This window comes from Magnolia sinica, chromosome 8, assembly GCF_029962835.1.
Source record: "Magnolia sinica isolate HGM2019 chromosome 8, MsV1, whole genome shotgun sequence".
Classification (NCBI taxonomy): Eukaryota; Viridiplantae; Streptophyta; class Magnoliopsida; order Magnoliales; family Magnoliaceae; genus Magnolia; species Magnolia sinica.
Genome location: NC_080580.1, coordinates 85689886 through 85717299, shown reverse-complemented (window position 1 = coordinate 85717299; position 27414 = coordinate 85689886). Strand labels below are relative to the sequence as shown.

Genomic DNA, 27414 nt, shown 5'->3' with positions numbered 1-27414 from the left:
TGAGGTGTGGTCCACCTAATTTTTGGATCTGCTTAATATTTAGGAATATATCCTAAAATTGGTTGGAGAAACGTATGGCCGGCGTGGATATACAACACATCATTAAGGTGGGCCCTACCTGTAACCCCATAATGGGTGCTTCCCCTTACCATGGGGCCACCTTGATGCATGATTTGCATATCTTTCTCGTCCATTAGTTTTCTAATACATTTTAGGGCATGGTCCCAAAAATAAATCAGCTCCAAATGTAAGAGTGGACCACACTACTAAAAAAAGTGGTTACTGAATGCCCACCGTTTAAAAAAAATTCTTAGGACCCACCATAATGTTTATTTGCCATCCAACCCGTTGATAGGTAAGATAGACCGGAAAACACAAATATCAACTTGATCAGAAACTGTTTTGGGCCTAAGAAATTTTAAATTGTGGACCATTCAATTCGTACTGTGATGTGCGTTTGCTTCATTTTTTAACCATGCATTAAAATGAGCCTGAAAACTGATGGACGGTTTGACATACAACACATGCATCAAGGTGGGCTCCACGGTCCCGGGTAACACCTAATCCACTCCTCTGATGAATGGACCTCTTGTCTGACACGTGTGTCGTCCGCGTGCATATCTGACACGTGTACCGCTTCCCAGCCCCTCGTTGAAATACGACGCAATTCTTCTCAGATGCCTGCCTTCCCTTGTGTTTTAAACTCCAGTGTTCCCGCCCCCGCGATTCCTTCAATCTTCCCACCGTCTCTCTCTCTCTCTCTCTCTCTCTCTCTCTCTCTGTTCCAAAACAGAAGCTCTAGATCTCGAGCATACCGCCGGATCAGATCAGATACCGTTCTTTAATCCAAAGCTTTAGATCTCGAGTCGATCCCAAGCTGTTAGATTTAAAACTCGATTAAAAGCTCCAAATCGCTACTTTCAGCAGACCGAATATCTAAAATCGGGAAATTTCTACCCTGATGAGGTGAAACGGCAGATCGATCCGAAGATTTCTTTTCAACTCGACGAAAAGGCTCCAAAACCTCCGCTTTCAATGGTGAACAGGAAAGATCTACAATTTTTGTTGCCAAAACAACGAATCGATCTGATAGTTTCAGTATGAAATCGATCCGAAGCTGGAAATCGCGATTTCTTTTACCTTATGGAGGTTTCGAAACACGAAAGATCTGCTCAACGATGGATTGATCAACAGATTTCTGTTTTAACTCGATTAAAAGCAAGAAATTTTCGATTTGCGACGCTTCGGAAACGTGAAAGATCTGATCTCTTGTGCTGAAGCGGTGGATGAATCTGAGAATTCCGGTTCAAAACCTGTTAAGATCTCGATCGCCATTTTTACCATCTGATGCCACAGGAACGTCGAAAGAAGCTCTGCAGTGCCGAAATTTTGGATTAAAATGACTGTTTCAGTCTAAATTGGACAAGATCGTAGAAATTTCAGCTCACTGCTCGTTTCCGAGCAAAATCACTACCAGAAGTCGAAAAAATCCCAATTGACATATCGATCCTGACAACTTGCAGCACATTCACATTCTAAATCTCAGCAACATCACCGTTCTCGAAGAACGGGTGGTTGAGAGATGTTGAAGGCCCATTATCATCTCTCCAGTGCTATAGTGGTGGGACTCTGGCATTCAGATTTCAGATCGTGGCATGTGGATACGCAGATCTCGCGAAGTTCTTTAATGCTGACGATCTGACGGTTGGAAACGTCCAACGCCTTGTTCAGATTTCTGCAACATGGATCCGTACAGATCTGGTGGGAAACCCGAGCCGAGGAGATAAAACGAGAAATAAAGACGAGGAGATCAGCGGCAGATGAAAGCCGCACGTTATCTCACACCGACCGAAATCTCCCCATTCATCATTTCAAGCATCTGGGGAAATTTCTAGAAGCGTCCAACGAGAGGAAAATCCCACGCCTTCTGCTCTCACTCTCGGTGAAAAAACAAGTAAAATCCCACACCTTCTGGAAGCTTTAGAACCCTTTAAGATCGGTTATTTCTCTCACAATTACCAGTAAAAATCGTCGGGTTTTGCTGTAAGGTCTAAAATCGGTTATTTCCTACGAATAGGCGGAAGCAGTGGACAAAGATAGCCGATTTCACCTGCAAACTAGGCAATAAAAGCAGAAAAATCGCTTGTTCTTATTTCTCTACTCGCCGCTTCGTAAGCTTTAAATATCAGTATTTTCTGAAAAAATCGCCGATAGCAGTAAAATCGCCGATTTCTCTATCTGATAAAAGATAGAAAGATCGGTTCTTTTTACAAACTCGGCGATAGAAGCAGTAAAGATCGCCGGCTTTTCCCTCTGGCGGTGTTTACGGGGATTTGCTTATCTTCCAAATCGGCCATGGAAGTAAAATCGCTGGTTTTTTTATTCGTCTGGCGGATCGGAAGCTGAAATAGGCGGTAGAAAAACCGCCAGTTTTTGCGGTAAACAACGGAAAGAAGGTGAAAGGTGCCTTAGAAGGTGAAAGGTGCCTTTCACCTTCTTTCCGTTGTTTACCGCAAAAACTGGAGAGAGAAGACAAAAGAGGCGCGCGCGCGAGAGAGAGAAGCGGTTTTGGTTTTGGTTTTGGTGTCTGTTTCGTCAGAGCGGTTTAGGAAGAGATTGGTGTAGAATAGTACGTTTGGAGTAAAGAGCATTTTCAGTTGGAACGGACAGAAAAGCCACCTTTCACGTGCTTTTGTTGCCTTTGAGAATAAACGCCATTCCCCCCTCTCGCCCACCACTTGGCCTTTTCTCTCCTTTACTCTCATGGCTGTTGCTTCCGGACTTCACAAATCTCTCCATTTCTATTAGTTGCTCCGGTGAGTTTTTCAAGCCCATGTTCCTGTTCTTTTTTAGCTCTCTCTCTCTCTATCCATTTTTACAATCCAGATAATGGAGGAAAATATAGATAAACTGGGTTTTTAAATAATTATAATTATTTAATATTCATGCTGAATGCTAAAACGCCCACGAGATTGATTTTAAATGTGTGTGTGTGTGTGTGTGTTTTTTTTTTTTTTCCGTAGATCCATTATTGGGTGTAAAAATGCATTTGGTTTATGTATAATTTTTTTCTCTTGAAAACAAATGGATTTAAAAAATAAAAATAAAAATTATATTGTTGTCTAAAATCTCCTGTACTTTCAAAACGGTTTTTCCTCAGAAAAAAAAAGGTTCTTCTTGTAGTCTCTTTTATGAGTTACATCTCCACTGGATGTGAAAATGTTTTTTCCCCATATCTGTAAAGGTGTAAAAATGGTTTTATTTGAAGATTTTTAAAAAAAAAAATATTTTAATGTGACAATGTCGAAAATCGATATCACTGGATGGAGTTGTTAGTAGGTGTAAAAGTTGGTTTTACTCAAAAAAGAAAAAAGAAAAAGAACAAAAAACAAAAAAGAATCTGCTTCTTATAGACTCCCAACCGAGTCTAATCTCAACTACTGCATGTAAAAAAAAATAAAAAAAGAGAGAGAGAGCACATTTGCTGTATATATAATAGGTGTGAAATCGGGTTGATCTAAAAGCATGTAGGCGTTCTATTATAGCCTCTCAAATTTCTTACAGTAGCTTCTCCTTGCTCCACCCCATTGGCGTGATGTAGAGTAGTTCCGTAATATCGGGGTATTTTGTTAGAGGAATTCAATCGCTTCAGAATCACGTGTGTTGTGCTCCACCCCATTTTCTTTCTGTACGTCTCTGCTGCCTTTTCTTACATGCTCCTCCTTGAATTTTCCATTAGATTTAGCTTTTCACACATTTTTTTTTTTCTTCTCAGGAATTCAAAATAGGCATGTAAAAGTGCTCGTTGGGGTGAAATAGATTCTGTGGCCCATCCTCTTAAATGGTGATTTATTGAGTTTGCTGGAATCCTTCAACATCTGGGTCACTTGATTTTGAGGATTTTAATGCACTTGAGCTCACATGGTCTTTGTCTTCTAACCACTTGCATTACTTGTACCCCATAGTCTTTTGGACAGTGCAACCACATTTAGTGAAAAAGCAATAAAAAATGGTGAAGTATGGGAAAAGAGAGCCATTGCTACTTTTAATGTTATGTCAATCGCATACCCAATTATTGTCTCTGGAAAAATGTCATTTTGGGCCTTTCTTCTTCCACTACTCTGAGCACTGTCTTATAAAGCGTCTGCCATTCTACGCAGATCTGAGCATTGCCGTGGTTGGAAACAAGGTATTGGGTTGGAGATTTGAGTTCTTGGTGAAGCATGGATCCTGAATCGGGAAATTGTTGGAGTTCTTCCAAGGTTTGTTGCTTCACTAGTGCCACTATAAATGTGGCGATGCCATTTGAAGAGATCATAACATGCATTTAGGTGTTTTAATTGGAAATTTCCTTGGAATTGGGTTGAATTTCTCTCCATTTTGCAAAATTGCATGAGGTGTTTCCGGCTGACATTTTCATTTTTAGCTGAATTAAGATTCCTGTAATTCTGAATATGAACTGAATTTCAGAAGGAATCTTGGAAGACTGTTCTGCTCTTAGCATATCAGAGTCTCGGTGTCGTGTACGGAGACTTGAGCATCTCCCCCTTGTATGTTTACAAGAGCACGTTTGCAGAAGACATAACACATTCAGAGACAAATGAAGAGATTTTTGGCGTGCTTTCTTTTGTCTTCTGGACCCTTACTCTAGTCCCTCTCTTCAAGTACGTTTTCATAGTTCTGAGAGCTGATGACAATGGAGAAGGTAAGTATTGAAATAGTTGATATATTCTTGAAATAATGAAATTAGCCTGTTTTGTTATTAAGCCTGTTCTGGGCAATTTTTCAGGTGGCACTTTTGCCTTGTATTCTTTGATATGTCGGCATGCCAAAGTGAGCCTTCTGCCTAACAGGCAGGTCGCAGATGAAGAAGTCTCTACGTATAAGCTGGAATCTCCTCCAGAGATGAAAAACAGTTCAAGGGTGAAAAACTTGCTTGAGAAGCACAAGAACCTGCATACAGCTTTGCTGCTAATTGTTCTGCTTGGCACTTGTATGGTGATTGGGGATGGCGTGCTCACCCCAGCAATATCCGGTATCTTATCCTCCCTTTCTATTTGCATTTTTGTTTTCCTTTTCCTGTTTGTTTGGGTTTACTATACGAGTTTTCTGACAAGGTGTTTGTTTATTTATCCAGTTTTCTCTGCAGTGTCAGGCCTTGAGTTGTCCATGTCCAAAGAACACCATCAATGTAAGTTTCCTGCTCTTAATTCTGCATAGTCTTGATCTTTTCTACTATCATCAGTTTATTGGCAGTTCTAAAGAGTTTGTCAAATGTTTAAATGGAAATGATGCCCTTGTATTGCTGTCCTGATATAGTTCGTAACTTGTTAAAAGACATCAGCACATCAACTGACAAAAATGATAATAGTTGGATTTTCTGTCAAATATCCTTTTTTCAGGAATCAAAATGTTGTTTTCTTTTTGCTGGATGATCTTTAACAATCTCCGGATATGACCGAACTCTCAATTTTTTTCAAATTTAAAATATTTGGTAGGTCTTGCATGCTTGCATCCTTTCTCTAGCAATGGGAAGGTGCTGATTTCACACAGCGACATTGAATTATTTTGGGTTCATTTGGGCAGGGGATTCTGCATAACCAAGATTGAAGTCTGATCCCAATTGTGGCAGGCCCCATGCTCTCCACATAGGCTGCAAATAAGATTTGCTGCACTTAAGAGGAGCTTTCCTCTGCAAAAAATGCAATTAACGGCGTTTTTGGTTTTTGGAAACTTAATTGTGTTTATATGGGTGAAAGCTTCGATTTATTGCATTGAAATCTTATGTGGTGGGCATGGGGCCTGCCAGAATCAGGATTAGACTTAATCTTGATTATGGGGATCCCCTACCCAATTAGAATAGCTTGTTAGAAGCGATGGTCTTTAAATTGGTTAGTGTTGAGAACTGTTGTTGGAATCGGGCCAGAGGGCACAAGTGGAGTAATTAGTCAATCTGGACTGTAGGTGTGACTTATCTATCCAAACAGCACATGAGTCTGTCAAGTAGTATTTGTGTTCTGAATTGGTTGATCTCATGATCTGTCCTTTCCGCAGTCTCTTTTTCTATCCTTTATCAATAATTTTCAACCAGAAACTTGAACAATTTTAAAGAGCAACGGAGACAGCAAGAGCTGCTCGCACTGCAATTGGGAAGTTTTACTAGTTGATGTTGATGTTTGGTGACCACAGGATTCTAAAACCTTTCTACGTTCTAGGCCTTGAGCTTCTGTGCTTTAGCCTTCTACCTTTATTTCCTCTAAGATGCTCTCTTTTTGGATGACAAGATTGTGTAAGACTTGAACTAAACGTCACAACTAAAGAAAATCCTATGACTGAAATGCTTTTATAGATTGTGTAAACTGTAGTTAAACTCAACAAGAATTTAATCCTTACATGTGGTATACGATTAGGGCTGTCAATGGGCAGTGCCTATGGTTGGCTTTGGCCCTGATTTTGAACTGTTTGGGCTAGACCGGGCCTATTCAAAAAATTGATTTTGCTGGGTTCAGGCCCAGCCTATTTGACAGCCCTATATACAGTACATGTTTACAAGATCCATGCCTTTTCATCAACAGGGTGGATGTGTTGTACCCATGGTGTGCCGTAAAGGCCGTTACGTAAAGGTAACGGTGGCAACCGTTACACATTACGGGGTCACAATGGCCGTAACAGCCGTTATGGAAAAAAATGACCTGTAAGTGCCTTTAACGGCACGTTACATCCCCTATAAAGGCCATAATAGCCTTATAATGGTCTATTACGGGACATATACAGGTTTTTCATACTTTTTAATCAACATTGCGGGGCAGATAAAGGTTTTTCGGGAGGTTTTTTCAATAAAAAATAAAAAATAAAAAGAGAGACCGTAATGGCCGTTACGGGGCCGTAACAGCCGTTATGCCCCGTATCGTAAAGGTAACGGTGGTGGCTGTTACGGCCAGCGTTACCATTATGGAACACCTTGGCTCAAAATCATTGCAGTTAGGTGATCCTAGTTGCTGATTGGAGGATGAGAATACAAATGGAAGGTTTGGAGAAAGTCCAACAAGTTGATTGTCGATGGGCAAAGATCCTGTGATTGGCAAAAATCCTCTGCTTGATGGCTAGAGCCTGATCATTTGACTGTTTTGATTTCTGATGAATGACCTACTCCTTGTAGCACTAGTCGATGAATAATCCAGTTCTCATACATGTGTGCCACGCATACGAGTCTTTTGTCTAGCTTTTCAACAATAGAATAGCAGCATATGAAAAATTTGAGAAATATTCATGCTGAAAATTAGACTATGATTCTGGGCACGACATGCTCAGAATTACCTGTTCAGTTATGAGTTCAACAAATAATCAAGCTCTCTCTCTCTCTCTCTCTCTCTCTCTCTCTCATGAAAGGAGAAATGCTACTAAATGCATTACCGTTTATGGTGCTGCATTGTTTCCACTATATTCTGTAATCGAATCCATAAGCGAATCTATTAATAGAAAAATCTAGTAGCAAGTTCACATATCCATAAACGAATCTATTAAAAAATAATCTAGTAGCAAGTTCACACAAAAGGCATAATCAATTAACTCTTTGTTCTATTTACAATGATCTGATCAATGCAATCCCTAATTGCAGATGCTGTGGTTCCGATCACTTGCTTTATATTAGTGTGTTTGTTCGCCCTACAGCACTATGGCACACATCGGGTTGGGTTCTTTTTCGCACCAGTTGTGTTGGCTTGGCTACTTTGCATCAGCACCCTTGGCTTATACAATATCTTTCAATGGAACCCGCTTGTTTATCAAGCGCTCTCTCCATATTACATGTACAAGTTCTTGAAGAAGACAAGGAAAGGTGGTTGGATGTCTTTAGGCGGAATTCTGTTATGCATAACAGGTAACATCAGAAGACACCAAAACTAGAAATTCTCATCTTTCACACATTGCTGGTTTGTATGCTCATATGCCGATGCATAAAGAAATTCAAATGGACGAAATGGTAATGGTCTTTTCCAGCAAAAACATTGGTCTTTTGTTTAAAGGAAGTTTGGTTGTCCACTGTGGAAGTTGATGGAAGTTCAATCGTTAATCTAAAATCAAAGGCCACTTAGTAAATGCCATGGTGGCAAGATCAAAGTTATTCCAGATTCCTTTTAAGGGTCTGTTTGGACTGGTGGAATCCAAAAGGAAATGTTACTTCTAAGGAAAGCTGTGGATAAGGAAATTCATGCAAAAGAATTTTAAAAAGTTGTCTTAGTTTCCATCATATCCAAGGAAATCTCAGGTGGTCAATGGTCAGAAAGGGAAATCCATTTCTCGAAAAGTGCAGAAATGAGGATTATCAAGTTCTTGGGAGTAAAGGGAAAAGGGCATTTTTTGAGGAAAACAATTTTCCACATGTTAGTTTATTGTCACAATAGCGGAAACAGTCTCATCTGTGGAAAATGTGTTCTTTTACATGGCTAGTTTTTGGATTCCACCAATCTAAACAAGTCCTAAGAGTAGTTTCTAGTATTTGTTTAGAAAGTGATTAAAAAACTTTTTGAGTCGACTCAAGATTCAGTCGAATGAACTCTGCAAGAGCAATATTTAGCAAATCAACTGCCAATAATCCTCTTCATGTTGTATGACGATATTTGCAGGCTCAGAGGCAATGTTCGCAGATCTTGGCCATTTCTCTTACAGAGCAATTCAGGTACTTTCTACCAGAGACTTCTTTCCTTCTATCCTATTGATTTGTGAGCAATATCTCTTATCTCTTCATGCCATCGCAGATTGCTTTCACTTTTCTAGTTTATCCGGCACTCATTCTGGCATACATGGGCCAGGCTGCTTACTTGTCTAAGCACCATCATTATTACACAAGTTATCAGATTGGGTTTTATGTCTCTGTTCCAGGTATGGTTTTCTTCAGCACATCCTTAGGCCCTGTTTTGTAGGCGCCTAAAAATGGGTTGATATCATTCTTGTTTACAGTAATTAGCTAATTATGTATTAAGGATCTTGATCTCTAGTACATAATGATTTCATATTAACAATGATTGTGTTAGAGATCAAGATCCATAATACATAGTTACTGTTAACTAATATCAGATTAACTCACTTTTAGGTGTCTACTAAACAGGGCCTTAACACATTTCATAATACATTTTTTTAAAAAAAAATTACATGCTCACAAATCTGACACAATAAGCCAGTAATACAAACATGGAGTCTAACCACCATAATACAACAAAAATACCTCTTATAAACAGTGAATATCAGGTCCTGGTCTTCAGAAAACGAATTCACTTGTGCAAAGAATCCCATATATGTGGGACCATGTTGCGGTGATCTAAAGCACTGATTGGGCAGGCCCCATGTGGATAGATGAATGCTGAAAATCTTCCAGATTGGAAGATTCTAAGTCAAGCCAGGTGATTAATTTGAGGCGAGAATTCAGCATTGGTTCACATTCAACTTTAAATAATCCTACGATCAAAAGGTTGAGATCTTCCAATCTGATGGATTTTTGGGAACTCTGCCATCTCATAGGGAAATCCTCCATAGGATTGATTGTTTGGATCACAAACTTTATGTTTGCAGGTGAGCAGGACCCTGTTGCTTGTAGGCACGCGGAATCCCATATACATGGGATGATGTTTTGGTGATCCAAAGTGTTGTTTGTATGGGCTCATGGATAGAAGATTACTGAAGATCTTCCAGAATCAGAAGATTCTAACCCTAGCCTATCAATCAATTCATATAACTAAACAGTAAAGGAAAAATTCAGCATTTGTCCACATTCAACTTAACGATTAAAGGGTTGAAATCTTCAAATCGTAGATTTTAGGGAATTCTACCATCTTGCCAGGAAATCATGATTTGGATTGCATAGCTTATGTTTACTTATGAGCAGGACCCTATAATCTATAAACATGCAGGAAAAAGTACTGAATATGAACTTCCAACTTTCCCATAAAACTCATATTTCAACATTCTATAGGCCAGGAATATGAAGGCCTGCCACATCATCGTCATCTATATAAGCCTTATCCCAAGTAATTGGGGTTGGTGCTTGCACATCTGAACTTCAAAAAAGAACTACTCACTGAGGCCGACCGAACAAAGATAAAATATGGCACTCTAGTAAACCTGGGTCTTTGTACTGCCCCGTTGATTTTAGGAGCTCTTCCAAATGACCTAAGGCTGTGAGTAGGAGCACTAATCCATGTCCCCCGTTCTGATTCTTTAAGATGGAATTAGTGACTCTGAGAAAAAGCTGATGTTGGTGGAAGTTCATAGTGCATACCTCATCCATGAGTTGTTGTAAGTAAACCTCATAGTACAAAATTCAATGGTTTAATACTATACATTGTTCAATAGCTAGAAGAGGAACTATTCGATGCTCTATATTGAGCTCATGCTTGGCCCAATGAGCTGTACATGCAGGGTGCATCTTCTAATGATACAAATAATTTGTTTAGTGGTTCTTGCGGGGAATGGGTGATGACCCAAGAACTCGCGCATCATTCGAACTGCTCGATTCATTGTATTAATAAACAGTAGTGGAACGGCCATCACGGAAAAAAAGACCCATAATGGTCCATTATGGGGCCAAAATAGTTTTTTATTTTTTCAGTAAAAAAGAAAAAGAAAAAAGAGAGGCCATATGGCTGTTACAGCCTGTATCGTGATGGTGATGGATGGCCAGTGTTACTGTTATTGAATACCTTCAATCGATTAGATCTCAGCAATTAAGGTTTGGTACATTTTCATCAGATAGGCGGGATTATCTGATAGGGCAGATAGTAGGGCACAGGGGATACCAATGGACTACATTATTGAAATGTAGGTTCCACCTCGCTGCATCAAAAAAGAAATAAAAAAGAGTTCAATTCCTTTTGATTAAGCATCATATAATGATACCTAATGAGTACTGAATATGATACCTAATGTGTATCTTCAATACTCAAGCAGCAGTGACATCTGTAGAAGTGCCCTGATGTTGTAATGGGTCTCTAATCGATTCTGCCAGATTGGTCCATGGTTCATGGGGATGGCATCAAATTCAATTGCTAGCTATGATATCATTGTCTGGAAAGGATCTCAGATTCAATGAAAGACCAAGATCAAATCATCTCGACTCTCTGTCGAAATTTATAAATGGGGAGGCTATTCATCATCACTAACAGTATTAAAGATTAAAGGGGAATGATGTGCTGAACTGCTTGTTTTGCAGAGAGCGTAAGGTGGCCGGTGCTCGTAATAGCTATCCTCGCATCCGTGGTGGGAAGTCAAGCGATCATCAGTGGGACATTCTCGATCATCAACCAGAGCCAGTCGCTCGGTTGCTTCCCTAGGGTTAAGGTTGTCCACACCTCTGATAAAATACATGGCCAAATCTACATCCCTGAGATCAACTGGATGCTTATGATCCTCTGCCTTGCTGTGGCCGTCGGATTCAGAGACACGAAACACATGGGGAATGCATCAGGTACCCCCCTTTCCACTCATTTAAATCCTAAATCACCGTCGAATTTTCTAAAAGAAAATTCATTTTTATCTCAACTATTAGGGCATTATACATTGCTCCAGCTTATACACTAAAGTTTGGGCTTTCATTCTGTATGAGTGGGCCCCGCAATGGGGTTCGGTGATTGCAACAGTCGATATTGTGTGGCCCCATTGCTGACGGCACATGCACCTGAATCTCCCAGATGGAAAAGAAAATCCCATTTTTGGTTCATGGGCCATCATCATATCAATGGTTTGGATTATTGAAGCATGAACCTGCTTGTACAATACCCTCCTCTGAAAGGTGCATCTCTTATCTTCTGGGGAAGAATACCAAACTTCATGTCCATAAACAAACTACTAGTGATCTGGATCAATCACTTGATTCTGTTTTGGCCTAAAAATCATTAAGAACTTCCCTGGTCTTGATTGGACACTTCAACACACGTGGTTGATTATCAGTGGAGCCCACCTCATGTGGAGCCACCGACCTAATAAATTGATTCCCATGTGCAGAGAATAGTAGCTGTCGATTGAGTTTGGGAGGTTGAAATTTGCTAAGACCAAACTGAGAAATGCGATCGGATGCCTGTGGGAGATCTGGGCGTTTCTTCAGAAAGGCCAAATGTAATGTTCCCTGGGTAACATGTGACGCGTTGGATCAGGTGGGCCACAATATTGTAACAAGAAATGGCAGTCCTTGTAATGAACTTTGAATATAGACTGGTTATCCTCCTGTTTTTGTGCATGTGGCCCACCTGAAAGTGGACCAATGTCAGACTCACCTGATGAATGACACAGATCTCACACCAATCTGCAACATAGCAATGTGCAAGGGTATGAGCCTGGGCACTTGCAAGCAGCATTCCACTACTGTCAAGTAACTTCGAAATCCTATAATTGGTTGTATCGCATCCAACCTTCCGATCCCACCCTCGATCAGCTTGATATGGCCTGGTGGATCTTCTGTCATTCTCATTGCGTTCTGATATATACATTGTTTTGATTTTCTATGGCAGGGCTTGCGGTGATGACGGTAATGCTGGTGACCACATGTCTAACATCTCTAGTCATCATCCTCTGCTGGCACAAGCCCCCTCTGGTGGCGCTTGCCTTCCTCCTCTTCTTCGGCTCCGTTGAGGTCCTCTACTTCTCAGCCTCTCTCATCAAGTTCCGTGAGGGCGCATGGCTGCCTATCCTCCTCGCCCTCTTCCTCATGACTGTCATGTTCGTCTGGCACTATGCCACCATCAAGAAGTACGAGTTTGATCTCCACAACAAGGTCTCCCTTGACTGGCTCCTCGCCCTGGGCCCCAGCCTCGGTATCGCCCGTGTCCCGGGCATTGGCCTTGTCTATACTGATCTCATCTCCGGCATCCCTGCCAACTTCTCCCGCTTCGTCACCAACCTCCCTGCCTTCCACCGTGTTCTCATCTTCGTCTGCGTCAAGTCAGTCCCTGTCCCCTACGTGCCCCCTGCTGAACGCTACCTTGTAGGCCGCGTCGGGCCTCCAAACCACCACTCATACAGGTGCATTGTCCGATACGGGTACCGGGACGTTCATCAGGATGTTGACTCATTCGAGTCGGAGCTTGTTGCTAGGCTGGCTGATTTCATACGCTTTGATGGGTCCCGCTGTGGGGGTAGTGGCAAGTACAGTGTCGATGGGTCCCAGTCCGGCGAGTCAGTGGATGAAGGCGCATTGACGGTCATTGGGACGGCATTCTTGGACCCACCAGCTTATGATATCGACGAGAATGCACAGCCAGCAAGCGTATCGATCGGGTTTCAGACGGTGGAGAGCATAGGGGATATGATAGAGATGGAACCGGTCAGCACGCAACGGCGGGTGAGGTTCATGCTCGATGAGAATGTGGAAGTGGACTCACGTATCCGGGAAGAGCTGGAGGAGCTGTGGGAGGCACAAAATGCTGGAACGGCCTTCATACTCGGCCACTCCCACGTGAAGGCGAAGCAAGGATCGTCGATCCTGAAACGGTTGGCCATCAACTTCGGCTACAATTTCCTGAGGAGGAACTGCCGGGGGCCAGAGGTGGCGCTCAAGGTGCCGCCGGTGTCGCTTCTTGAGGTCGGCATGGTGTATGTCGTGTGATCATCGCAAGTGGGCCCTTCCCCACGTGTGCATAGCTAACCAATGGTCTAGATCGTATGAGGCGTTTAAAAGAGTAACGGTTATTTCTGGCTTATTGATTTTGGCTTCCTTGTTCACTGTCACTTACAGCCGTACACGCAGTTCTCGTCTGTATATCCAGATCGTCCATCTGACAAATTCAGCTATTCACTGATCCTAGCTTTCCAATTACTGGATGTTTAGATTTCGAATAGGCGGCCATGCGTTTGAAGGGCGTGAACTTGGCTGGAATGCCAATTTGGGGTGGCTTTTTATTCTTTTTAGATCAAAGACAGTGGGGTCCACTGGATGTACAGCCCAGATTGAACATTGCCAGACCAACAGCCATGTGTGGGCTGGTAAATGGCCAGGTGGCTTTCATGTTTGATTCAATTGAGATGGGCTACCCAATCAATTGCTCATGAGGGGCCGTTTCTCACAACCGTAGAATCAGGCACGTGTCAGGAGCCAAATGATCTGAGCCACTGGATCATTAGCCAAGTTTTGTGATGCACTTTAGTGGCCCTTTACTGGATCTGATGGCTTATATCATCGGTCATATTCTCAAACTTAACATGGCCCATGGACTGGTGTGCCCTTGAGGTCGGATTGTCAGATCGCACACGCTTCATAAATCACGCTCGAAGGACAAACGATCAATACATGCAGGGAATAAGAATCTAGTCAGTGGACCGTAAATCAGTCTACCTACGTATGAACGGCTCTGATGCCTGATTACACATGGCCGTTCCTCTTGTTATGTTACGAATTGTCCATGCCACATGATATTCTAATTGATTTTCAACCTCTTGTTTTTTCCTGACCACCAGAGGATTCAAACCTGATATTTGTCTTGTATGGCCCACCGCAACCCATCTCACCTCACCTTTCAATAGGTTAGCCAAAAGGCCACGTTGTCTGTCACAAACCACTAAATTTCCGGAAAAAAGAAAAAAAGAAAAAACGTAAGTACTGCACTCCTGCCACTTGTCAATAAACTACTGTTCTAAGTCAGCAAAAGCCAGCCACATGATCTTACCGTCAGGTGGGCCCCATACTTGTACAGGCAATAAGACCTTCCCCTCTATAAATAACAATAACATGAGGAAGTGAGGAAAAGCCTCTTTTTTTTTAATTGATTATTCTTAGGGAAGAAAAGGAAGAATAGGAATGAGGGCTCTTCCTTTATCCTCATCACACAACTGCTACTGTCCATCTATTGGGCAGTTATCCCCAAGCATCTCCACGTGTAGGGGGGCTGTAAAAACCCCTAACTTTGGAGGAGTATGGGCCAAATTAGAGGAGAAGGGAGGAGAGGAAGAAGAGGCAAAGAAGAGCAAGCAGTCCTTATTTGGAAGCATAACAGAAGCCCTTGATTTCTCCCAAGTAAGGTCTGCTGAGGATGCTCTACTCCTAGAGGAGGCAACAGAGAAAACTAAATCTGGCGGAAGAATGTCCAAGGAACAGGTACATACGCACATACATGTGGGAATGTGTTAGGTTAGGGTACTTTCGCTGACCTGGACGTAATGAGTTTGTCCTGATGAGATCCACCCCGTCCATCAGGTGCACCACCATGTGTTTGTCTTTGGACTAAAAAATCAGGCTGATTTAATACTCTGGTGGCCCACACCATGGAAAAGAACTCCCACCATTACAATCGTTCAAATTTCGTGTTGTGTCCACTTATTAGGCTCATTTGATTTGTGGACTATGGCCCACTTGATAAGTGGACTGGGCTGAATCTTGGGCCAGCAAATTCGCATAGCGCGACCCACCTGATGGACGGCTTGAATCTTGTACCCCGTGTGCCTTTTAGGCACGTGTGGTGTTATGCGTACGGCATGCTTTATTCGTGTGGGCTTAGCAAAGCTACATGGTTTGGATCAAGTCATTGATGGGCCTTAGCGAAATTGAAAGGATCGAACGATCCATACCGACCATTGGGCTTTTTGTGGGCCATCTATATGCATAATGGCACGTATTTATGTGTGCACACGTGTATATATCGATGGACGGTTTGTAATAATTCATGATTTTTTCTTACAGTATGGAGCGCTTCGGAGGAAGATCGGTGGGACCTACAAAGATTTCTTCAAATCCTACATTGAGGGTAAATATAGCCTTTCTATCATCACTATTGAGCATTGATCAGGACCACCTAATCAATGGGCCACCTGAATTATAATTCAAAAATCTCGTCCGTCTAGCAATCTTAACCGTATGATCGATCGGCCTTTCCATGGATAATTGGCCACTAGCTTTTACCTGACTGTGCAAAAGAAAACCGTTGATCGCCTTATGAATGGGTGGTTTGGATGACATACACACAACACGGTGGACCCCACAATATATGTAGAATTTCTTATGGTGGGTCCCTCTCTTCATTATCCCCCGTTTCTCCCTCCCATGTGGGAAATGGATTGGCTACTCCCCCTGCCACCAGCCAATGGCTGATGGTCGGTGCTCCGTGGGCTCCACCATGATGTATGTGTTTCATCCATTCCGTCCATCTATTTTTCTAGGTCATTTTATGATATGAGACAAAAAATGAGGTATATTCCAATCTCAAGTGGACCACATTACAGGAAAAAGTGTTGAATGAATGTCGACCGTTAAAACCCTTTTGGGGGCATAAAATTTTTGGATCAAGTTGATCTTTGTTTTTTTCCCTTCATTTGGGTTTGTATGACCTAATAAACAGATTCGATGTCAAATAAACAGTACAGTGGGCAGTAGGAGGATTGTAATGGTGGATATCCAATCACTAGTGTTTTCCTATCGTGTGGTCCACATGAGATTTATATCCCTCGCATTTTTAGGATCACGTCCTTAAATGATCTTTAAAAATGAACGAACGGAGTGGATGAAACACGTACATCATGGTGGGGCCCACAAAGTACAGACCACCAGCCACCGGGATGGTGTCAGGGGAGTAGGCAATCCGTTTCCTCCTATTGGGCCTGGCTGAGTTGTGAATCAGGCTGGATTTTGGGATCTTGGCACATCTAGTGGAGGGCTTGGATGGTACCCACACATCACTGGGGCCCACACAAATCGAACGAATGGGATCATTCCCCATTGCCACGATGGGTGGGCCATCCTGGCCCAGTAAGCCCCAGCAGCCTCTAGATTGCTCATGTGGGCCCAGAGAGGGAACAATGGGGGTATGGGGGAGGGGGATGCTCACCATAGGAGCTTCTGGTTGGAATGTGGGGTCCATTTTATTGTGTATATGTATCATCCAATCCAACCCATTCATCGGTGCTGTCCATCAGGATGAAGGGACACGCCGAAAGTTAAGCCATTTCAAAATTTAGGTGGGCCATAACAAAGTGAATATATCAGTTTTAGGCATGATTGCACATTGCTGCCCATGGTGTGGACCACTTGAGCTGTAGGTTGGGATGAAATTTTGAATGGACAGTGAACATGGGGAGATGCACCAGATGTACGGTTTGGATTCCACATTGACATCATGAATCCCCCACACGCATTCAAACATATTGTAGTTACCATACTTTTGGATCCTGATATTGTAATTGTCTTTTGTACATGTGTCAACCACCTGATGCCTGGAGCAGTATGATTTTCAGGACATGTCTTTTGTGGGGCCACTTTGATGAACAGATTAGATCTCGTCCCTGTGCTAAATCGGCACGTGTGGGAAATGAGCTTTTTTGGGGGCATAAAATTTTTGGATCAAGTTGATCTTTGTTTTTTTCCCTTCATCTAGGTCTGTATGACCTAATCAACAGATAATATTAAGTGAAGCAATTTCTTTTGATGTTAGTGGACGGACAATACGTGGAAGAGGGTTGGGTGGACAAGACGTGCAAGGTGTGTGGTAAAGACACCAAGGGCGAGCCCAGGCAAGTGGACAACCTTGGACGATATGTACACGTGGAATGCCAGGAGCGGTCGAAATCCGGCAATTTCTTTACAAGGCTCTTCTCAAGATGAGTGGTCCAAGGACAAAGAACTCATTCATGTCATAGTTCCATATATCAAATAAAAATGATAATTCCATATATAATTTTAGAAATGAATGGTGTTGAAGGTGCGTTTGGGTGTCATGAAATCACGATTTCAAATGTTCATTGCATGTGCATATAGAATTTTGGCCCGTCCTGATCAGGTGGCCGAAAAGTTCCCTCTATTGATTGGAATGGATTGAATTTTGGGTCAGATCATCAACACGTGGTCTAAGAGCCTAATTAGTTTGGTGTAAATGCATATAAGCAGTGGTAAAATTATAATTATGACAAATGATTGCTGCTTGTAATATGGAATTTTCACTTTGAAAATGACAAAATATGACCTCATAACGTGTAAGCCCCACCATGATGTATGTGTTATATCCGTGACATTCATTAATTTTTTAAGACCATTTCAGAGCATGAACCCAAAGATGAGGGAAGTCCAAAGCTCAAGTGGACAAGGCCATAAAAAATAGTGGAGATTGAATGCCTATGGTTGAAAACCTTTTGGGGGGTACGAGACTAAGAGTCATTGATGTGCCTCATTTTCAGCAAGTTCTCCGTAAAAAGTGTTAAAGAAGCCTGATTTCCTTGTGGTCATTCAGAGAATGGAATTTTGATTTTTTTAAAAATAGCACGATTTCGAAGGTAACCATCAAGCCTCAAAATTATTGAGCCCGCTAGCGTGCCTCAGCCAGGCTTAAGCGTAATAGTGGAGCAAATACAACCATTAGTAGCATAGTAAAATGGGTGATAACTCGTTATTAATATATTTGCTCCGAATGGGTGATAACTCACCTTAAGGCGAACTCATGTACCTGAAGAGAAGTTGAATCCCATTCCCTTGTTCTGGATTTTGTTGGTACTAGATTCTACTTCCCGCGCATGTTCACCCTCCAGAAGAGGCATCTTAAAAGAGGTCCCCAATTTACCGCCCGCACCTGGAATCGACGAATTCAAACAGCACCCGAATGCTTTCATTGGCTGCCACTTGCGATCAATAGATCATTCATTTAAGCTCAAGCTATAAAATGATATAACAAAATGCGTGGACGGCATGGATAAAACATGTTATGAGGAATGTAGTCCGGCTACCCTTAGGTCAGTCCGGCAATATCATGTCTGGAGGAAGTAGCATAAAACCAATATCCAATTCCTCGAGAACAATTCCAAGCAATACGTAATCTCAAGCTCTTGCTCGGAATCACCCATCAAAGGCCAAGTGGCTCATTAGAATTAAGAAGCCGCCTGGAACGAGCTGACCAGACAAAGAACTGCGCCCCAACTGAAGTCCCCACTAGTCTCATCTTGACCAAGTCAGTTTGTATCGTCCTTAGCCAACCAACGAAGTTCGGCGTGGATAAGCTCGGTTTAGGTCATCCTCGGCCGCTTAACGAAGCCTGGTTAAGGCAAGCTCGGCTCGGATAATCAACAGCCTACCAGCGAAGCTGAATCCACTCCAATAACGCACGATCATAGAGTAACCGACAACATCGCTACTTCTAGCCTAATGGTTGAGATCGTGCCTAAATTAACGGACCTTCATGTTCCATGGCCATTGTAAATAAGGAACCCATCTATATGGATAGTTACACAAAATCTCTCACCTTGAACGTCTCTACACTATTAGACCCAGATTCCAGGCTTGACTTTGGCATCGGAGGGTCCCTTGCTCTAGCCAAGGTCTCCTTTGTCATTCTCCTATGCAGGTGCTCAGAGCTCGACGAGGGTGAACCAGATTTTTGCATCAACAAAACACATACATTATGGTGTGCCTCTTCTCAAAGCATCAACGTGATACAATCAAAACCTATTTTCAAATTTTGTACCTATTAATATCTTTGTCAAAATTCATACCTATATAAGCAATCATTACTTAAGTTGCACCTTTACCAAATACACTCATATTATATATTTTAATATTCTTTTTTTTTTGGGTTAAGAATTTAAAAGTTAGGCACTGAAGGACAAATAGTCAAAAGCAAGATCCTTAAAATATAAATTTATTGTAACCGTTAAAGATAGGGATTAACATATCTATATTTCTATGCAATATTTGTGGGCCTGTGTTGTTCGATTGTTTAAGGCCATTAATATGTAATTGGTATTAACTATAACTTTCCTTGAATATATCCCAACTTATTGCAACAAGATGCGAAAGGGCTCTGCATGTTGGACCGTTTATTTGATTGGGCTCGCTTTAGATGGGGTATGTCTTGGATTGAATATTTCAACCCATTGATTATACAAAGTTAAGGTGATTGTCCATGCTCAAAGTCAATCATTAAGGGGGGCATTTGGATTGTTAGTTACTTAAGATAAGCTACTTATTCCTTAAGTAGCTTATCTTACTTTCTACTTATTAAGAAGATAAGTATGTTGGGTAAACAACATATATATCGGCTTCTCTTCTCTTTCGTCTCTCTTGATGCTTGACTTCGGCAAAGTTATGAGAGTAGAAAAGCTAAAAAATTTGACTGAAATGATTAAGTAATTTTAAATAAAAAATTACCTAAATCAAACTTATGTATAAGAAATAAGTTACTTATTTACTGCTCTAAGTAGAAAAAGTAACTTGCGTAGCGCTATCCAAACGGGCCTTAAATATGGAGTCATGTTCCAATAATTCAAGTTGATTGTATGTATGGCTTGTTACGGGCAGAGGATAGAAAAAAAAAAAAGCAACCCGTAACTTAAGACTCATCATTTCAAACCATCGATGGCTTTGCTCTTTTTTTCATAAAGCCATAACAAAGGCCATTTCAGCTCAATTAAGTCTAGGGTGAAACTAGGGCTAGGGCTCAAGGAACTAAAGATGGACTAGGGTCAACACTAGCTTGGCCTCAGTTCACCCCATACCTAGAATATCACCTCTATAAATGAGTGATATGTGTGACTATCCATATTAAAGTACTTCCAATATTTCATATGCTTCACGTAAAAAAACTTATAATGGGCCACAAAAGTTTCAACCAAACTAATACCTGCTATTTTCCCTTATCCAAACTTAACTATTTTCCCTTATCCAAAGTTATGTAACCTTATTAATAAGTTGGATGGCAAATTAACATTTTGAAAACAAACATTAGTATGGGCCCTATGAAGTTTTTACGGTTGGGCATTCAATCACCCTTGTTTCCTATGGTACGGTCCACCTTAGATTTGGATCGACTTCATTTTTGGTTGCTGCACTAAAATGATAAGACGTGAATTGCTTAGTGATATGGCCATTGACAGTGCTCTATGGGTCCAACGAGGTATGTGTCCTATTCATGCCATCCATCAATTTTTTCCAGGCCATTTTATGTTATGAGCCCAAAAATGAAGTAGATACAAATCTCATATGGACCACACCACGGGAAAGAGTGGTGATTGAACACCTCTCTATGTTCAGTTCCAGATGAATGAGCTTGGTGAGCTGAAACACTTCCTTGACTTGGAAGTGGAAAAGTGTGAATTAAAATTTTCCCAAGCACAAAAGTTTTGGATTAAGTTGATATTTTTGCTTTCTCCTCATTTAGGGTTGGATGACAAATAAACATTATTGTGAGTCTAATTTTTTTTAATAATAGACATTGATTTCCACTGTATTCTCGTGGCGTGGTCCACAAGAGAGTTGGATCTCCCCCATTTTTGAGCTCATGCTCTACAATGATCTGAAAAATTAGATGGATGGCTTAGATAAAACACACACACACACACACACACACACACACACACACACACACACACACATATGTCATGCGGGGCCCACAGAGCATCTGTCATTATGCAATCTCCGTCCAAAATGATCATGCAAAACGGATGTATGGCGTGGATATAGAATCCATACATCAAGGTGGGCCCCACATAAGAGCCACAACTAATCCGCTCCCCTTATTGCCGTGTCCACTTAGGGCCTGTTTGGACGCGTGGATTAGGTGGGAGTGAGTTGTATTAGGATAGATTGCACGGATCAGACCAGAGCTACATATTCTATTATCTGGGGGGAGTTATTTGATACTCTGCAGGAATATGCACTCAGAAATTGACACGTGGCATACATAATCCCAAAGTAAACAGTCCTAAACTGTGGGACCTACCCGGCATGATTCCTAAAGATGGAATAAACAATCCTAAATGTCAATTGATGAATCTAAAACTAGGGTCCACCGTACGGACGGTTTGAGCTTACTTATATGACACGTGCACTTAGTGCCTGAGTATCAACCATCAACTCTGCCAGAGTATCGTAGTTTCGACTTATCAAAGCGAGAAATTGACCACTGTAGACACCACCTACCCAGCGTCTTTTCAAAGCGCTCCCAAACTTTGCTTTGCCAAAGTAGACCATTATGTACGGACACACTATTTGCAGAAGAAAATATACTTGCACTGACGGTGGCTTAAATTCCTCTGGCTACAGTTATAATCGTAGCAATAGGTAGTGGGTATTTTCGTACTTGAACAATTGTCCGTACAGAATGGTCTACTTTGGTAAAGCAAAGTTTGGGGCGCTTTGAAAAGACGCTGGTAAAAGGTAGTGTCTACAGTGGTCAATTTCTCTATCAGAGCTTAGCAAATACGGAACGCGGATTGCTAATGAGTAAACTCCTAAGGCCCACTGTGATGTATTACATATAATCCACACCATCCATCCGTTTTATCAGATCATTTCAAAGCAGTACTTTAGAATTGAAGCATATCTAAAAATCGAATGTGTCACACCAAAGGAAACGGTGAGAATTGAACCCCTACTGTTGAAAACATCTCAGGGGCTAAGGAAGTTTTCGATCTACCTGATATTTGAGTTTTCTCTTCATCCATGTCTATGTGACCTCTATGAACAGGTTGGATGATAAATAAACATCACTGTGGGCCCGAGGAAGCTTTCAACGGTGGAATTCACTATCCTCACTGTTTCCTGTGGTGTGATCCACTTAATGTTTGAATATACCTCGATTTTAGGATAGTTCCCTGATATTATCTGATAAAACGGATGGACGGATTAGATAAGACACATAAAACACGGTGGGCCCACAGTCTATTCAGTAAGCTGCATCGTACGAAGTTTCTCAGTACGCAATCCGCGCTGGCAAATACCAGAGCATAAACTACCTCATGCACACGCCATCTCATGTGTCAACATGTCATACGATCACCTCATCCAAGCTGGCCATCAAGTGGGTCCCACTATTTGAATAGCCTGGCCGTCTTCTAATAACACGTGGCCATGATTGACAACAAAATGGACGGTTGAGAAAACATGGCCAGGTTTGTGCAACTTAGTCGCCTGTTCGTAACACCGTGGCCCACCGGATGGATGGATCGGTCACAGTTTCTGTATAGGGAGGGGCTTGATGAGACGATCAAATCTTGCACACGTGTGTCTCATTGTGCCACGTCCACGTGGCAATTGCCAATCCTCATATCTTAAACACCCAATGCCAGTTCGTGTGGAACACGTGTGATAGTGTGTGCACACGTGTTACACCCTAGGCACCCATTCAAATGAAATACCCCATGATTCCATCATTTCAATTGGATAAGTAGAAGATACGTGAACCGCTTACCAAGCGTACATCACGCCCGTGCATCTTTTTCCACGCGAGAAAATGGGAGTTTTGCTACTCCTACACGCGTGTGAACCCGCCCAACCACACTCTGCAACATTTGCTCCAGATCCGAGCTTTCTATCTCGTTGGAAATAGTCCTTAGATCTTGTGCTTCGAAAATCAGGCCGTTTGTTTTTTCAGGTGGCCCCAAGATACGAAATAAATCGAATATGAAAACAGTTCTTTTCTGGCCATCCATTTGTTTTATTTACTCGGACCCACCTGACGTGTAACATGGCCTCACTGTTAGGCCAAAAGATCTAAGCACTGTAGCCCACCTGATGTAAGGATCTGATCTGATACATGTACTCCATATTAGCACGTGTGCCTGAGTGTGATATACGCCTGTGGAATCAGCAAACCTATAGAAAATGGTACATTCTAATATAGTTAGGATACTTAAATCTGTGTTAGTATCAGCTAATAATCCAACTCAGGTTGTACAAAGCTATGTTAATCGCTTGTGCTATGGCTACCCCATTCCAACTATCTCTTCTTGCTCTGTCCACATTCCTCGCAATGGTTGGTCCAAAATTAGCAGGTAAACTCACACGTGTGTGAGATCCAAGCCATTCATCTGGTCAGGATGGTTTACTCATCAGGTGGGCCACTCTTGCATGAGAAGAATGCTCGATGGTGCATATTCCATGTACGCATGTGGCCTACCAGATGAGTAGGCCAGCTTGATTTTGGTCTTGAGCATGTTCATTGCACCCTATCTGATGAGTGGCCCAGATCTTGCATAGGTGTATCGTGCTGCCATGTGTCAGTCTTTCTAAATGCATTGCTCCGGGCGTGGCCCAGTTGCGGAAAGGTTCTGATGATTGGAACCGCCCATCTTGAGATGGTCATGGACACGCTCAAATTGACGGTCCTAATCATCGGAATTTTGAACTGAATGGACGGCCAGTAATTTTTGCTTGCAACCGTTGGTATTCAACTATACTTGAGATTTGGACCTGCTCAAAAATGGATGGACGGCGTGGATATAAAACATATACATCAAGGTGGGTCCCACAGTCACGGATCCACCAAATCCACGTCCCAAGCATGTGGGTTGGCTGCATGATATTGGTCATATCATTTCAACAACTTATCTTTTTTTTTAAACCGTCCATCTGATGGCCACCAACTAAAATATTTTGGATCATCCGCGTACGTAGATCTTCTCCATCCAAAATGGGACACGCTTCTTGGACCATCTTGATTGATGCACGTGTACCCTACCTTTACTGTGATTGTCTATAAAGAAAATTCACCATAAAGCCGGCTGTAGGATAGCTCACCATACAGCCCTGTCTTTCCCTCCAATATGTCACTTATCTAGAAAATCCAGTCCATGCGAACGGTGGGCCCCAACTTGAAGATCACATGGCAGAAAAACCGGGACGATCCACTGGTCAGGCATTCCACAATCCACACCATTGATAAGTGTAATCTTCATGGTGGGTCCCACCACAGGGAACAGTTGGGACTTGACGCCTGCCATTAAGATCATCCAGATTGTGTGTATTCCTGCATGGTATCATTGCTAAGGTGCAACTTCTTCCAGGTGGTTCGCACGTGGGTGTATGCTATGGCATGCTCGGCAACAACTTACCAGAGCCGTCCAATGTCGTGGCACTGTACCATAAGCACCAGATCAGCAAAATGAGGCTCTACGATCCAAACCCAGAGGCCCTACAGGCCCTCCAAAACACAGGGATCGAGCTGATCGTTGGGGTCCACAACCAGGATCTCCAGTCAATCGCATCCTCCATCTCCATAGCCTACATCTGGGTCCAACAGAACATCCAACGGTTCTGGCCAGCCGTCAGTTTCCGATACATCGCCGTAGGGAACGAGGTGATCCCGGGCCATCTGGCCCAGTTCGCCCTCCCAGCGGTGAAGAACATACACAATGTCTTGAAATCTATCGGATTAGACGGTCAGATCAAGGTGTCCACGTCAGTCAGTACGTCGATCATGGGCACATCCTACCCTCCATCAGCGGGTACCTTCTCGGATAGTTCATGTGCCTACATGGGCCCGATAGCCCAATTCCTAGCTATCACTGGTGGCCCACTTCTAGCCAATGTGCACCCCTACTTCAGCTATGTATCGGACCCCTGGGATATCAAGTTGGACTACGCCATCTTTCAATCCAAGACGTTCATTGTGCTGGATGGCCCATATTACTACATGAACCTGTTTGATGCGATCGTGGACGCCCTCTACGCGGCCCTGGAGAAAGCGGACGCACCCCAAGTGCCGATCGTAGTGTCGGAGAGTGGATGGCCGTCCGATGGAGGATCTGCGGCCAATATTTCAATAGCAGAGACGTACGTCAATGGCTTGATTGATCATGTGGCATCCAATCAAGGGACCCCACGGAGGTGGGCCTGGCCCATCGAGGCGTACGTGTTTGCTATGTTCAACGAGAATTTGAAGCCGGCCGGGGTCGAGCAGCACTGGGGCCTGTTCTACCCAGACGAACAACCGGTGTTGCATGTCCCAACGTTTTAAATCGGTCGGTTTTGAATCGTTCACCACTGATATGGGCCCATATCGGCCCTGTATCGGACTGTTTCGGGCCGATACAGATACATGCTACATAGTACATCCCTAGTATTGTCTAGTTCAAGTAAGAGTGTGGCGGAAAATGTCACACGTGTGGAAGGGGAATGCACACGTGTGGAGAATCAAGGGCGTTGTTATGGATTAAATAAGTAGATTTCGTATTAGTGTGTGGTTATCGGCTTAGATGAATTTAATTTAATTTTTTAAAAAAATGGTATTTTCCTCTTTAAGAGTGTTCAATTGTGATAGGGCGCGTTTGGATGCCCTATTGAACTGAATTGCAATAGTTATTGGACCGACTATTGCCATACAATTCAATGGTGCACCCAAACACGGCACCGGGGAAATTGGATCGAGTGCACCCTTGTGAAGTTAGAAATATCTCAAGATTCGGAAGTCAAGTAATCCGGACCGTCCATTAGGTTCATCACGCATTTCATTGGCCACAATGCAAACTCACACCAATAGGACGATCCCAACCGACCATAATTGTCTTTTTTTTTGTAACGCCCTGGAATTCGGGGGTCGCGCATCCGCTCGACTTCCGAGTTCTCGAGAGTCACCATAAACAATTTTACATATTTATGCATTTGAGCTGTTAGGGTTTAACAGTCGGAAATACTCTGAACATGGAATATGAACGCACAAGTCTGCTGAGACGAAAGAGGCCGGAATATATATATATATATATATATATATATATATATATATATATATATATATATATATATATATATACAAGTCCAAAAAGAAAGGGGGCGCACCAAGGCGTTGCCCAACGAACAACAAAAAAAGAATATACTGTCCAAAAGAATGAGACTGAGCCCATTGCTCAGCCATCCAATCCCGCCCCTCAAGCAGGCGGCGAACCCTCCATCAGCTGAAAATATGATAGCTCGACCTCCTCGTCTAGGCTCGGCTCTCCAGGCTCCTCCTATCCCGAGTCACCTGCATCTAAAAAAGGGTCTGGTTGGTGTTTTAAAACACCGTCCCAGAGTGGGAGTGAGTGATCAACTCAGTGGGTGTTATTAGCCATAAGTTATAACAAGCATCAATTGTAATAAGAATTTAATGAAAAGCGATCAATCATCAGCATCTGTCTAGTCTTGTTAATGCGCATGCATGCAGGATGATATGATGTATGCCCTCGCCCAACACTCCCTCGTGCGACGCCATCTAACGATCGCCAATGCCAACACTCCCTCAGTGCGACCTCGACTGCCGAGTCGCCAACCTAACTAATGCGATGCGATGCGGTCGTGTTAGCCGAGTTATTAGTTAAGTTCATTCATCCAGCCGATTGGAGAATCTGGTACACCCCATCTATTAATGCCCTAATCTGGGTGCGAGGCCAAGACCCCCCAATGCGTGAGGCCGAGGCCCCGCGGTCCGTGATCCCGTCGGGTTCCTCATCCCCGACTTCAAGCACATGAGGAGTGCTAAGAGGAAGGGATCGCTCGCGGTCACTACGGGGAGGCGCGATACCCCAGCGTAGGCCGACAGCTCGGATACAGTGTCCTATTCCACCATGCCTGGCTCACGAGACTATGGGCCGATTTCAAGTGGGTTGTAGTTGGGCTACAATGGTTGTGGGGAGTCCCAGGTTCCATACAGATGTGAGCAAATAGGGTTAACAATCGTGGTTGGCCAGACAATAGACTAGACCGCACGA

At 42.7% G+C, this 27414-nt stretch overlaps 3 protein-coding genes across 8 annotated transcripts; all 3 read left to right on the top strand.

Moving 5' to 3' along the window:
- Positions 1-728: 728 nt before the first annotated feature.
- On the top strand, positions 729-13713 carry LOC131253572 (potassium transporter 2). Of its 6 annotated transcripts, none has more exons than XM_058254618.1 (11): positions 2801-2816; positions 3602-3688; positions 4161-4262; positions 4471-4705; positions 4790-5035; positions 5138-5191; positions 7619-7879; positions 8625-8677; positions 8757-8880; positions 11204-11458; positions 12498-13713. In XM_058254618.1, the coding sequence occupies exons 3-11, from the start codon at positions 4224-4226 to the stop codon at positions 13589-13591; spliced, it is 2361 nt and encodes a 786-aa protein (XP_058110601.1). In that variant the 5' UTR covers positions 2801-2816; positions 3602-3688; positions 4161-4223; the 3' UTR covers positions 13592-13713. The 6 variants fall into 6 exon arrangements, with proteins under 6 accessions (XP_058110600.1, XP_058110598.1, XP_058110596.1 ...); XM_058254616.1 differs by lacking the exon at positions 2801-2816 and adding an exon at positions 3776-3844 and having other exon boundaries at positions 3515-3688; XM_058254614.1 differs by lacking the exon at positions 2801-2816 and adding an exon at positions 3776-3924 and having other exon boundaries at positions 3515-3688.
- Positions 13714-14714: 1001 nt separating this feature from the next.
- Positions 14715-17591, top strand: LOC131253573 (uncharacterized). Its single transcript, XM_058254619.1, has 3 exons — positions 14715-15076; positions 15659-15722; positions 17403-17591. Exons 1-3 carry the CDS (start codon positions 14780-14782, stop codon positions 17570-17572), a joined length of 531 nt encoding a protein of 176 aa, XP_058110602.1. The 5' UTR covers positions 14715-14779; the 3' UTR covers positions 17573-17591.
- Positions 17592-22834: 5243 nt separating this feature from the next.
- LOC131254353 (glucan endo-1,3-beta-glucosidase-like) lies at positions 22835-25914 on the top strand. Its single transcript, XM_058255342.1, has 2 exons — positions 22835-22842; positions 24677-25914. Exons 1-2 carry the CDS (start codon positions 22835-22837, stop codon positions 25686-25688), a joined length of 1020 nt encoding a protein of 339 aa, XP_058111325.1. The 3' UTR covers positions 25689-25914.
- Positions 25915-27414: the final 1500 nt, after the last annotated feature.